Genomic DNA, 14,132 nt, shown 5'->3' on the forward strand with positions numbered 1-14,132 from the left:
AACACCACCACCCTGATCAATGTTCATCGAGCCAGCACTATAGCTGCTTGATGATGTGTATGTCATGTTCAATGAGTGGCCTTAAAGGGGATGGGCGAAAGGGCAAATACACACAGGGAGTCATTTTTTGCAAAAAAAAACACCCACCCATGCATTTGCAGAGGGAAGGGGTGGAGAGTCCCTTTAAGTCCCCCCCACCCAGTGACGTATCAAATGGCAGGGTGTGACGTTAGCGCCACTAGAGTCTGTTTAAGGCTTGGAGAGGATAGTGAGCTGTCCTTCCTCCATGGTGCTGATCAGCTGGCACGGTTCACGCAGCTGGTGTTGGTTAAACCGCTCCCACTCAAGCACCTCTCTCTGCCATTACACTTCTGTGAATTTAAGCAACAGGCAACCAGAGTCACATCTGAGGAGGGAACTTCAGCAGGAGGAGGTGAGACTGATAATCACAGTGACACGCCATGCTCTGGCCTTTAGCCGTCTGTTTTTTGTTTTTCTCTCACGACGTACGACGTACGACGTACGCTACCATCTTGTTTGTGGGATTTTATTCATAAAACATTTTCGACTGGTACAATGACATATTTAGCTAGGATCTAATACTGAGGGCGAAATACTAATAGGAATCATCCCCGCAACACTTCTGTTGCAGGTATTTAATAGAAGTCGTTTGGAAGCTTATTTTACCCAGCATGCCCCTCCGCATACGTATATGCACTTTGCTTTGGTTTTGCGCTATTGGAAGTTGTAAGAAGGTGTCTCCTGCTCCTCAGCTTACTGATCTGAAATCCCAGATTTCTGGGGTGGAGGAGCTGTTGGAGGAATTTGGCAAACAGCTTCAACAGGAAAGGCACTCGCAGAACCTAGATGAGCAGAAACAGGAAGAACAGACGCTACGCCGTTACCCTGACCAGGCTAAAGAGCAGATTTATTGGGGAGATGAACATAGGCGCAAAGATACTATGCAAACTAAGAGTGAAGAACGTACAGAGGAGGATACGATGCAGCGGCAATTGCTGGAAGCGGGGGTCAGGTCGAATGGGAATGCTGGCGAAGATATGTGCAAATTTAACAAGCTGGACGATTATATCATCCGCACCAAGGACTCCCAGGAGGCTGGAGCAACCTTTCTAAAGGCCCCAAGTGAGGTATATAGTTGGAAGCAATGCCTAGAACTGTGCTGCGCTGAGGCAAGCTGCTCTTTGGCCGTGGTGGAAAGATCAGGTCGGTGGTTTAACTGCTTTCTCTTTGACTGCATTCATCGGGAACTTAATGTCTGCAAGTTCTCACCACACAAGGATTACATCAGTTATACTCTGTCGGAACGCAATGAATCCTCAGGTTGGGCACACGAGACACCCCTGCGTACATCTGCAGCATATAAAGGTACGAGGTGTTAATATGCTTACGTATAACTCTGGGAACCCCTCGAAATCAGGAAATGGGATATAGATGGTTAATGTCCAAATGTACTGTTCACCTGTTGCCTTTCTTCCCACCTTCCAAGTTTGTTATACACCCAGGTTGATTGTATCATTTATTTTGGATTTGTGAAAAGGCGTGATTGTATCATACATTAACCCCTTAAGGACCAGGCTGTTTTTTTTTTTTACTTTTTTTGTTTTAACACTTTTGCAATGCTCTTTAGGGCAAGAAGGGCTTTCGTCAGATACCATTTTGTTGATCATATTATCTTATATACTATAATAAAATATGATGAAAAATTGAAAAAAATACTTTTTCTCACTTATCTGAAAAATCTTTTAATCTAAGCTAATGAAAAAAACTGCTAAATTTGTCCTTAGTTTAGAAATTCTGGTATTTTAATGCACTAATTCTTCTACCACCCTTTTTCAAACTTTGTGGTAGTAATTTATTTTGTGTTTTTTTTCACAAAAATTGCGCTTCAGGTGTGGATTTACAGCTCCTGGTGTACATCACTTTCAAATGCTGGTATTTTAACCCTTTCCATGCACTAATTATACAACCACACTTTGTCAAACTTCGTAATAGTAATTTTTTTCTCACAAATTGTAATTTAGTTATAAATATACAGGTCATGGTATATGTCAAACAGATTGTTTTGTCAGCTTGTTTGGCTGGTAAAAGGTTACTTTTGGGACATGCGTAGTTCAGGTTTTCAACACAGACTTTTAGCATTTGGTCATTCTGCCTCCATATCCTCTTTGGAACATCTTTGAATCCAGTTAACTCAGTTTACCCCAGGTATTTAAAATGCTGGTATTTCAACTTTTTTCATGCATGAGATTCTACCACCAGCCTTTGCCAAAGTTTGTGGTAGTAACAATAACATGTGTTCAGCAACATCTCCCGAGTACAGTGATACCACCCATGCCTGGTGTTTGGGGGCTAAAACAACACATTTGGGAAGTGCGCTTTTTTTCCCCCACCGTAGATTACTGTCTACGCTTGTTTAATGCAATGACGTGCCTGGGCCGTCATTGGGCATTAAGGGGTTTAATGTCTAATTTGTGATTTAACATTTTATGAAAGTGCGACTAATGATTATTTTCATAATCGATTAGTTGACCGATTATTTTTTCGATTAATCGGATAAAAATAATCAATATGCACATTTTTCATTTATTTAAAATAAAAACTTATAATTTACATTAAGATGTGTCATTAACACATCTCTTTATCACAATAGCATTTCTCTATCCGCCTTCTTATTTTACTGGCATAATTAATGCTAAATTTTAAAGGTACAAGAACCCAAAACACATTATTTCTCAAACTAAGTTTTAATACCAAAAAAGCCTTACACTTTAACCCAGCCTTTAACCCAGCCCTCACTTTGCCCCAGCACTTTGCCCTGCACCTGGCACTCCATGAATCTGTGACTGAATGAGAATATGAATGAATGAGTGTGTGTGTGATAGCATGGATGTGTAAGTGCTGGAACCTAGGCATGATGGGACTGTGATTGCTGTTAGCAATCACACTCCTATCATGCCAATTCAGCCAGTAGATGCTGAAACCTAGCTAGCTGCCCCCCTTGTTTATTGATGCTGCCAGCAGTATGGGGTCTGCACATCACTTACAACCACCCTGTACCAGCATGTACTGGCTGACTTGGCATGATAGGAGTGTGATTGCTAACAGCAATCACAGTCCCATCATGCCTAAGTTCCAGCATTTACTGGTTGGATGTGTAAGTGCTGGAACCTAGGCATGATGGGACTGTGATTGCTGTTGGCAATCACACTCCTATCATGCCAAGTCAGCCAGTACATGCTGAAACCTAGCTAGCTGCCCCCCTTGTGTATTGATGCTGCAAGCAATATGGGGTCTGCACATCACTTAAGCCACCCTGTACCAGCATGTACTGGCTGCCTGGGTATGATAGGAGTATGATTGCTGTTAGCAATCACACTCCTATCATGCCAAGTCATATTGCTAATTTTTTTGTCCAATTGTGGTGTGTTACCTACTTTTATTAAAAATGTGAGTTTTTATTATTTTTAAAGGTGGGGTTTTGGCTAAGTGAACCGTGAATGTTTTGGTCCAGAATTTTCATTTTGGTGCAGAATTTTCATTTTGGTGCATCCCTAGAATAAATAGAACTATTTCATTTTTAATTATCCTCCAGAAATCAGTGAGAGGAAAAGTATTGTGTCATTTACTTTATTTTAATCTGCATATTTTATTAAAGGCCATATTTTCTCACAGTGAAAATGAGTGCGGCCCATGCACATATACAATTCTGATGAAGTGGTCCACTGCGGAAAAAACTTGGACACCCCTGGGGTAGTGAGAGGGTAGCTGGTGAGAAGGGGGGTAGGGAGAGTGTAGCTAGTGTGAAGGGGGCGGTAGGGAGAGGGTAGCTAGTGAGAAGGGGGGTAGGGAGAGGGTAGATAATGTGAGTAGGGAGGGGTAGATAGTAAGAAAGTGTGAGAGGGGGTAGATAGTGTGAGAAGGGGGAGAGGGGGTAGATAGTGTGAGAGATGGGGAGAAAGTGGGGATCTGATGGGGGGAAATGCTGTCCCCCCAGATTTTTAGGGGTTCCTACGCCCATGCCGGCACTCCACACTTTGCCCCAGCACCCACACTTTGCCCCAGCACTTTGCCCTACACCTACACTCTGCCCCCACACTCACTCTGCCCTGCACCCCCACTCCCACTCTGTCCTGCACCCCCACTCCCACTCTGCCCTGCACCCCTATTCTGCCCTGCACCCCCACTCTCACTTTGCCTCGCACGTAGACACTCGCACGTAGAGAATCACTTACCTCAGCTATGGACTCGTTCCAACCTTCAAGTAGTTTAAAACTTTATACTGCAGACCAACACCATTTCTTAATTCAAGCACATCCGGCGCTCAGCGAGGTCACGTAACTCATTGAAGGCGGAGACTGCAGAGCAAGTAGCAGAAGAGGTAAAGCGAGCCGAATGCTGCAACAACGAATCAATCATTTTTGTTATCGATTATTATCGATTTTATCGATTCGTTGTTTCAGCCCTACAATAAATTACTAAAAAAACAAAAGCTTATTGGGGTACATACAGTGTCTTGAAATAGTTGTCCACCTGTGTAGTAATCTAAGAATTCACTTTATTGTACTACTTGCCACAAAGTGATTATGTTTAGACTGTTTAGAAACATTTAAATTATATTCCATTATTAAAATCACAACATTGCTTACGTAATGATTATAGAGCTACTCATAAACTGTGTTTAGTGTGTATTTTTCCTTGTTACAATTGTTTCCTGTAATGGCATTAACGGTGTCATTTCTTTTACTCTAGGTATACTATATTTAGTTCTTAGGTTTATCTACGCACATCGCGTAGACATTCACCCACTAGAGCAGGGACGTCCAACATGTGGCCCGCAGGCCAAATGCGGCCAGACCCCCCCCCCAGTAACTCATGCGGGGGGACCGATAATGAAGAAATCCCCCCCCCATAGAAACGCCGCAAATGATCTTACGCGGGCCGCACCTCGAGCCCTGCTACTTACTTGTGGGAGGGTCCTCTGTACTGCATAGAGGAAGCGGAACCTAGCAGAGTTCACGTGACATCACATGACTCTGCTCCAGTCCTGCTTCCTCTGTGCAGTACCAGAGAACGCAGAGGGAGGCCGCGCCCTCTGCTGAAGTCTGTGAGCGGCATCGAGGAGCTGCAGTGCAGGTAAGGGGGTGGGGAGGGTGTTTGAATGAGTATGCATGATTGAGGGAATTAATTTGTGAATGAATGAGTATATGAATGAATGAGTGTGTGCCAAGTCATATTGCTAATTTTTTTTGTCCAATTGTGGTGTGTTTCCTACTTTTATTAAAAATGTGAGTTTTTATTATTATTATTTATAAAGGTGAGGGGTCATTTTTGGTTTTGGCTAAGTGAACTGTGGATGTTTTGGTCCAGAATTTTCATTTTGGTGCATCCCTAGAATAAATAGAAGTATTTCATTTTTAATTATCCTGAATTTGTAGTCACAAACCTTTCTAGGCCCAGAAATCAGTGAGAGGAAAAGTAAAGTTTTTGTGTCATTTATTTTATTTTAATCTGCATATTTTATTAAAGGCCATATGAGTGCGGCCCGCGCACATATACAATTCTGATGAAGTGGCCCACTGCAGAGAAAACTTGGACACCCCTGCACTAGAGTGACATATCAGGGGTTATAAGGCCATATAGGGGGATATAAGGAATATCAGAGGGGCAGAGTGGCATGTAGGGGGCATAAGGCATATCTGGTGGTTATAAGGCATATATGTGTGGGTGGAGTTGCATATCTGGGGGCAGAGTGGCAAAACAGGGGGTAAATATGCATAACCGGGGGCGAATATGCATAACTGGGAGACAGGTTGGAAAATAAAAGGAAATAATAACAAGAAATGCATTTTTCTCATAGTTTTTATTAAATATGAAAAAAGTTTACATGTGAATTAATATTTTTTAAGGTAATAAAACCTAGTTTGAGAAATATTATGTTTGGGTTCTTGTACCTTTTAAAATATAGCTTTTATTATTATGTCAGCAAATATCAGGACGGTGATTAGAGAAATGCCATTGTCATAATGAGATACGATGACAGATATTAATGTGAATTTTAAGGTTTTTTTATTCTGCTGTTTGTTTTTAACACCCAGTTTGTTCATTAAATTATTTTAACCCCTTAACGGCCGATGACGGTTCAGGGCCATCATGCAAAAACGGTCTGAGAATTACCTTTGACGGTCCTGAACCGTCATGGGTTAAATCAGTTCAGAAAGCAATCAAAGACGCCCCAAGCCTAAAGATCACTCAGGATCTTGATTTGCCCAGTCAAAGGCAATGTTTATAAACATTTGCCTTTGACAGGTAAAGATCTGCCTCTCTTCATCACTTGCTTTTAGTGAGGGAGAGCGACAGATTGTGATAAAGCAGGTATACTTTTATAAAATATTATTAAAAAAAAACCCACAAAGGCTGTTATAAGGCTAGGTTTCCACTTGGGTTTTTGTCCTGCGTTTTTTTCTTGATGAAAAACGCCAGGAAAAACGCCAAGAAAACTGCCACTGCATTTACCTGCGTTTTGGCGTTTTTTCTGGAGTTTTTTCTGGCGTTTTAGCCTTTCTGTGGAAATTGCTTTTTTTAACCTTAGGCAGTTTTTCCAGCCTTTACAAGTTAGAAGTTTCACCCAGCTAAAAGGGATTAGGATAAATGGCAAGTATCTGCCCTCTCCTGATGTCATTTACTTGGTAGACCCTTGTGTCTCTTTTCTGTGGTTTGTAAGGCATGCTTTATTCCGAATGTCTGCTCCTCTGGGAAGATTGGCCCCAAATGATGGTGAAAATTGTTTGCTGTTGCTTCTGGCACGCAGGATCCAGTTGATGCGTCGGGTATGTTTGTTTGTAATGGCATGTTTGTTCCAAATGGTGTAAAATTCAATATGAACCAGTCCAGGACTTTGTTTTGTGTGAAACTGTTTGTTTTCAGCCTATTTCTCGTAGGACACACAGATACTGGGTCCATCCTCTGCATTGTAACTGTGGAAAAAACGCCATAAAAAACGCCAAGGCAATAAACCCACATGGCTTTTTCATGGCGTTTTTTCTCTCCCATAGACTTCTATTGGAGAAAAACGCCAAGATTTCTTGCAAAAAACGCCAGAGTGTCAACATGCTGCGATTTTGAAAAACTGCCACAGAGCCCAAAAAAGCAGAAAAACGCCAAAGAGGACTGAAAAAACGCCAAACAGAAAAACGCCAAGTGGAAATGGCATTTTGCGATTTCCTATTGAAGAACAGCTAACATCTGGCTGCAGCCGTTTTTCACTAAAAAAACGCCAGGTGGCGCTATTGGCGTTTTTATGGGCGTTTTTAGCAAAAAAAAAACAAGTGGAAATCTAGCCTAAGAGCCACTCTTTTTACTTTAACCCCTTCCATATGATCATTGCATAGGCAGTGATATTGCACATCAGCACTTTTTTGCTGTTTGTGCACTTTTTATACTTTATATTAGGGCTGCAACTAACGATTATTTTCTTAATCGATTAGTTGGCCGATTATGTTTTCGATTAATCGGATAAAAAAAATTAATGTAAATTTTCCATTTATTTAAAATAATTTAACAAATGATGTTAAAAACAAACAGCAGAATAAAAAAAACTTTGATAAAATGCATTTCCCAATTTATGCACATTGGAGCTTGCCACGCTGCCTCCCAGACATACCACGCTGCCTCCCAGACATGCCACTCCACTCTACCCCCACATATGCCACTCTACCCCCACATATGCCACTGTGGCCCCTAATATGCATTATACCCCCTGATACACCACTCCATCCTCCCCAGACATGCCACACTGCCTCCCAGACATGCCACACTGCCTCCCAGACATGCCACTCCACTCTACCCCCACATATGCCACGCCACTCTACCCCCACATATGCCACTGTGGCCCCAGATATGCCTTATACACCCTGATACACCACTCCGTCCTCCCCAAACATGCCACACTGCCCTCCCCTCATAGAGTCACAGACCTGTTCGCATCACACTGACACCATACTTTTATAAATAAGTACTGGGTTAATCTTCACTGCCCTCAGGATTTAGATTCCCCTTAGTTTGCCCCCTCTTTACCTCTAACTGCACCTTAAGTTAACTTTGTTAAATTAACCCTCAGTCCTCATCATTAAATTAACCCTAAACACCCCATTAACCACAACTACCCCTAAATACCCCATCAACCACAACTACCCTAAAGACCCCATCAACCACAGCATCCCCTAAATTAACCCTAAAGACCCCATCAACCACAGCATCCCCTAAAGTAAGCCTAAAGACCCCATCAACCACAGCATCCCCTAAATTTACCCTAAAGACCCCCATCAACCACAGCATCCCCTAAATTAACCCTAAAGACCCCATCAACCACAGCATCCTCTAAATTAAGCCTAAATACCCCATCAACCACAACTGCCCCTAAATACACCATTAACTACAACTGTCCCTAAATTAAACCTCAACACCCCATTAACCATAGCTGCCCCTAAATTAACCCTAAACACCCCATTAACCATAACTGCCCCTAAACTAACCCCCACCTCCCCTAACTTTCAACAGCCCAAATATTAATTTTATACTTACAGTTAGATGAGTGTCACATCCATGTGGTTCTGGGAGAAGGAAGGGGCGGGGCCAGTTGTCACAGTTACTGCAGGGAGGGACTGGTAAGTAGGATCTGCTGCTGTGAGTCACTGAAACGGATTATATAATGAGGGGTATTTTTATAATCAATAAAATTAATTGGCAGCGATTTTCATTATCGATTTTATCGATTAGTTGTTGCAGCCCTACTTTATATGTTATATTATTGTTAGGTACCATTTACCCCTCCTTTGCTGTAGATCAGTGCTTAGAATTTTTTTTGAAAAAAACGCTACTTGTACTTATTGCCCTATAACTTACAAAAAACAGCAAAAAAATATTAAAACATTGGGTATTTCTAAACTCAGAACAAATAGTAGAATCTATTTAGCTAGTTTTTTTTACTTGCTTTTGTAGGTGAATAAAATATTTTTCAAATAAAAGTCATACATGGTGTTTTGTTCACTATGTTTTATTTTATTTTTTCATAGTAAATAAGATAATACGATCAATTCAGGTATCTGAAGAAAGCCAATCCTGTCCTGAAAAAAAACAATATATAACTTGTGTGGTACACTAAATTGATGCGGAGAAAATTACAGCTGAACATGAGCACAAAAAGAAAAAATAAGCCCGGTCCTTAAGGGGTTAAATAAACAAAAAATGTGCATATTGTTTTTTTTTATCCGATTAATCGAAAAAATAATCAATTAGGAAAATAATCGCTAGTTGCAGCCCTACTATAATTATCATAATTTGCTTTATAACTGTTGAAGGACTCTGTGCTTTTCATTATTGATGAAACTACCAAATTTCATATTGATTCTGTGTTTTTAATAATGTCTTTTTTTAAAATGTAGCCCCAATGCCATTTTTCATGTCAAATGCTTGCATGGACTGCGAGTGATCCGGATCACTGTAAGATCCGGATCATTGTAAGATCCGGATCTTTGAACGACTCTCTGCCTTCATTGGCATTCTAATCATTCAGAGAATATCACCATACTGTTATAAATAAATACATTAATAATCACTGCTCCCAGGATTTACATTCCCCTTTACCTGCAACTGCACCTTAAGCTAACTTTATTAAATTCATTAAATTAACCCTCACCATTAAATTAACCCTAAACACCCCATCAACCATGACTGCCCCTAAAATTAACCCTTAACATCCCATCAACCATGACTGCCCCTAAAATTAACCCTTAACAACCCATTAACCATAACTGCCCCCAAATTAACCCTAAACACCCCATTAAGCATAACTGCCCCTAAATTAACACTAAAGACCCCATTAAGCATAACTACCCCCATATTAACCCTAAACACCTCATTAAGCATAACTGCCCCTAAATTAACACTAAAGACCCCATTAAGCATAACTGCCCCCAAATTAACCCTAAACACCTCATTAAGCATAACTGCCCCTAAATTAACACTAAAGACCCCATTAAGCATAACTGCCCCTAAATTATCCCGAAACACCCCATTAAGCATAACTGCCCCTAAATTAACACTAAAGACCCCATCAACCATACCAATTTATTAGGTAATTTATCTGGAGTATATGCAATTAATTTAGGGGCAGTTATGGTTAATGGAGTATTTAGGGCTAATTTCAGGGGCCGTTATGGTTAATGGGGTCTTTAGGGTTAATTTCAGGGGCCGTTATGGTTAATGGGATCTTTACGGTTAATTTCAGGGGCAGTTATGGTTGATGGGGTATAAGGGTTAATTTGATGCTGATGACTGAGGGTTAATTTAATTAATTTAATAAAGTTAACTGTAGGTGCAGTTATAGGTAAATGGGGGCAAACTCAGGGGAATCTAAATCCTGGGGGCAGTGAACATTATTAATGTATTTATTTATAAAAGTATGGTATCAGTAATATTCTCTGAATGATTCGAATCTCTGTAAGATTCGGATCCTTGTAAGATCCGGATCCCTGTAAGATTCGAATCATTCGACTCTTCGGATCATTCGACTCTTTGAACGACTCTCTGACTCTGAGTCATCGTTCCTGTGTGAATTAATGAGCTGTAACCTGACCCCAGAGTCTGTGTCTGAGTGCTCTGCAGATGACTCACAGCTCTAGGATCAGGTTACAGCTGCATGATTCACAGACTGAACCGCTACAAATGAATCGTTCAGTCTAGTGAACCGATTCATCCGGATCACTAAAAAGAACCGGATCAAATGAACGATTCGTTCATGATCCGGACATCACTAATACTCACGTAGCACACAACCGGACATATCCAGTCTGAGGCTGAGTATCTGCTGCCGGAGTGGTGAGTATGGAGAGTGCTGTGAGTACAGGTCTGGTGAGTACTAAATGTTATTGTACAGCGGCCCTCATGCATTTGCCTGGTGTGCCAAATGGCCAGTCCAGACCTGCATATGTACATACTAATGCTTCCTGGTTTCAGTAGAGGACTAAATGAAAGGGAGGACTAAATGAAACAAAATCTAATTAGGGAACTAAACTATGTGTAATTTCTAAAATCTAGTTATTCATTTCATATAACGTTTTGTCTTCTAGAAAGTGATACACCTCCACACAGTAATGCAGGGCAGGATGTAGTACTTCAATTGCCAGTTGACTGGTTTATTCTGGATGGACGTGGAAGCACAGATGACCATGCCATCGTCGGATACGATTGGACGTTGCTTCGTGGGGATTCACTGGTTGAAATGAAGGTATTCCAGATCACTGTTAAAATGACCAGTAATGCCATTTTTGTCTTTGAATGGCACTGCATATTAAAACAGCACCTTAGCACGTGTAGCAGATTAGTAGGCCTATGTTACAGATAGTGTTCTGTTGGGTTCATTGTTGAAACACACTGGTAGTGACAAAAAAGTTTGCAGCTGAGTTATAATCAGGAGACTGGCATTCAGTAAGTAAAAAGCAGTTTCCCTAACAGGGAATATTGATTTGATTTTTGAAATAAACCGTTTGCTTCACTAATTTATTTAATAATAAATTGGATGTGATCAGCAGTTTTAATCTCCTTAGTCATTATCGCTTGATAGTTTGTTTTTATCACAAAAGCATGCAACTTTAGTCAATTTGATGTAATTTTGAAAGGCTTTGTATTAACCCCTTCAATCCCAGGGGTTTTTGGTACCTCAAGTCCCAGAGCAATTTTGCCATTTTTGCGGTATGTCGGTTTAGCGATTATTCTCCTTTCCTGTGAATAGTGTACCCATGTAAACTATATATTGTTTTTTCAAGGAGAGATATAGCTTTCGTTTGATACCATAGTTGGATGATTAGCTGAAAATTTAGAATGAGAAATTTAGTAAAAACTAGCAACAATTAGAGAAAAAAACTAATATTTTTTTTAATTTTCCCTCTGAATCCTCACAAAATTAGGTAAAGTGATGGAAAATCCCCTTCAACTTTATCAGTTCAGGTGTCCTGATTTCAGAAATACCTAATTTATATAGATTTTCCATACTTTCACAGCACCAGGGAGCATAAACACGGGTTTGGGGGTTGTGAACGGGGGCAGGAGGGTTATACTGGCTAGATGTTATGCTAGGGCAATGGGATGTAATGTTTTTTAAGTTTTTATGATTATCTTTTTTATATATTAAATGTTTTTGTGTTTTTTTTATATATTTTTTTTTTACACAAAAATGGTTAGAGGTACTGTTAGGGACCTCCTCGACATGCCAGTGATCTCACAATGACATCACTTAGCTCACATTATAATTTTTTTATTATTATTTATTATTATTTTAATTATTTTATTATTTTTTAAATTAATAAAAGTTTTTTTTTTCTGCTTCTCTGTTTCAAGACAGGGGGGGATGAGAGACATGGTTTCTCACTCAACTCCCCGCGATCTCCCTGCCCTGATCACACTGCCCTGCCCTGATCACACTGTCCTCACGGTCCTCACAGACGTGCATAGAGATCGCAGCGTCTGTGCATGAAAGCCGGAAAGCTGTTACATTTCAGACTTCCCTTCCGGGTTGCGTCACTGCTGATGTAGCCCGGAAGTTCATCGGAGGACAGGATATCCCCTAAACTTCCGGGGTACGTCAGCAGTGACGCAACCCGGAAGGGAAGTTTGAAATGTAACAGCGATGCCGGCTTCTGCTGTCAGTGCGGAGTCCAGGCTGTCAAAGGACAGCCTGATCTCCCGTGCAGCAGCAGGGATGTGTGCGTCCATAGGGGTTTCTCAAGAGGCGTTTTTTGGACGTCCCGGTACGTCCGTAAGGGATTGAAGGGGTTAAGGAGGTTACTATTTTGTTATAGCACTAACTGTATTTGAGTGCCAAAAAGGTCTGGAACAAAAGAGATTGTCTATGAAGCTGTTGGCAGCATGCAATGTCGTCATCTGGAACCCTTCCATCACTGTGTAAGTGAACGACCTATTAGAGAGGTTGACCTGCAATGTATTATGCAGTAACTATTATAACAGTAATTTTGCAATACATTTTAGGTGGGAAAAATGTATAAGTTTAATGGTATGCTAACAATAAACTTTAGTACAGCTTTAGACAGTATATTTTTTATAGGAGTATGAATATTTGGTTAATTGTTTACATATAAATTCAATTTGTCAGTGTAGGTATTGTGACAGGCCTCCCTTTTCCTTGGGATTTTTGTCAAGGATATTGGCTGTAACCACAGTATTCTAGGGTAAATGAAGTCCAGGACACATCCAGCTCAGCTTCAATGTTTATTTTAAAGGAATAAACAGCAGCAGTTGTAAGCAGAATAACAGTCTTTGCTTAGGACAAAACAGGTCACAAGTTACCATCAATATGGCTTTGCAGAGAGAAACCACCCCTCAGTTTATCAGCTCTCCTAGCTGGCATAACAGTGGCTTCCTCTCTGAATCAGGTTCAGTTCCTTTTTCCCTCTGCCTGCTAATTAATCAACCACAGGTGAGCTGCTACTTAGTCCACACCTGTGGAGCTCCTGTCCAGAATGCACACTCTGGACTGGATCAATACAGCAATTAGTGCTGTTGGAGCACTGGCCCACCCTGCTCTTCCAGATGCTCCGCCCCAGGGACCCTTACCATGTTTTGCAAACTGCCAGTAGTGCAGTTTGTAGTCAAACATCTTTCCCTGGGACCAGAGCCGGCCTTAGGTGTTCTGGCGCCCTGTGCGGACTACTCCTCTGGCGCCCCCCCATCCCAAAAAAAGAAAGGAATAAAAACTTGTAACAAAATCCCAATCACTATATACTACGACAAACATTGATGTGGTGTAGGCCTACCACTTCATTGTCTGGCTTAGTAGTAGGGATGCACCGAAACAAATTCTGGACTGAAACCGAAAGTGCAGCATTTACCTGGCCAAAACCGAATATGACCCCCTCACACCATAAAGAAATCTAACACTTTATATATATATATATATGATTAACAGCAATCACATTCCTATCATGCCCAGGCATACCCAGATTCCAGGATGTACTCGCAGACTTGGCATGATAGGAGTATGATTGCCCTATCTACCCCTTCTCACTCCCTTCTGCCCTATCTACCCCTTCTCACTCCCT

General features: G+C 41.0%; 1 protein-coding gene across 3 annotated transcripts in view; it reads left to right on the forward strand.

Annotated features, from left to right (window-relative positions):
• Positions 1 to 431: 431 nt before the first annotated feature.
• Positions 432 to 14,132, forward strand: part of LRP11 (LDL receptor related protein 11) — a 106,886-nt gene continuing 93,185 nt past the window's right edge. For all 3 annotated transcript variants that reach the window (XM_053460875.1, XM_053460876.1, XM_053460877.1), the window contains exons 1-2: positions 432 to 1,386; positions 11,148 to 11,305. In XM_053460875.1, coding sequence (XP_053316850.1) covers positions 693 to 1,386; positions 11,148 to 11,305 — 852 coding nt within the window. In that variant the 5' untranslated portion in view covers positions 432 to 692. The remainder of the gene's footprint in view (positions 1,387 to 11,147; positions 11,306 to 14,132) is intronic.

The sequence above is a fragment of the Spea bombifrons genome, chromosome 3 (assembly GCF_027358695.1).
Source record: "Spea bombifrons isolate aSpeBom1 chromosome 3, aSpeBom1.2.pri, whole genome shotgun sequence".
NCBI lineage: Eukaryota > Metazoa > Chordata > Amphibia > Anura > Pelobatidae > Spea > Spea bombifrons.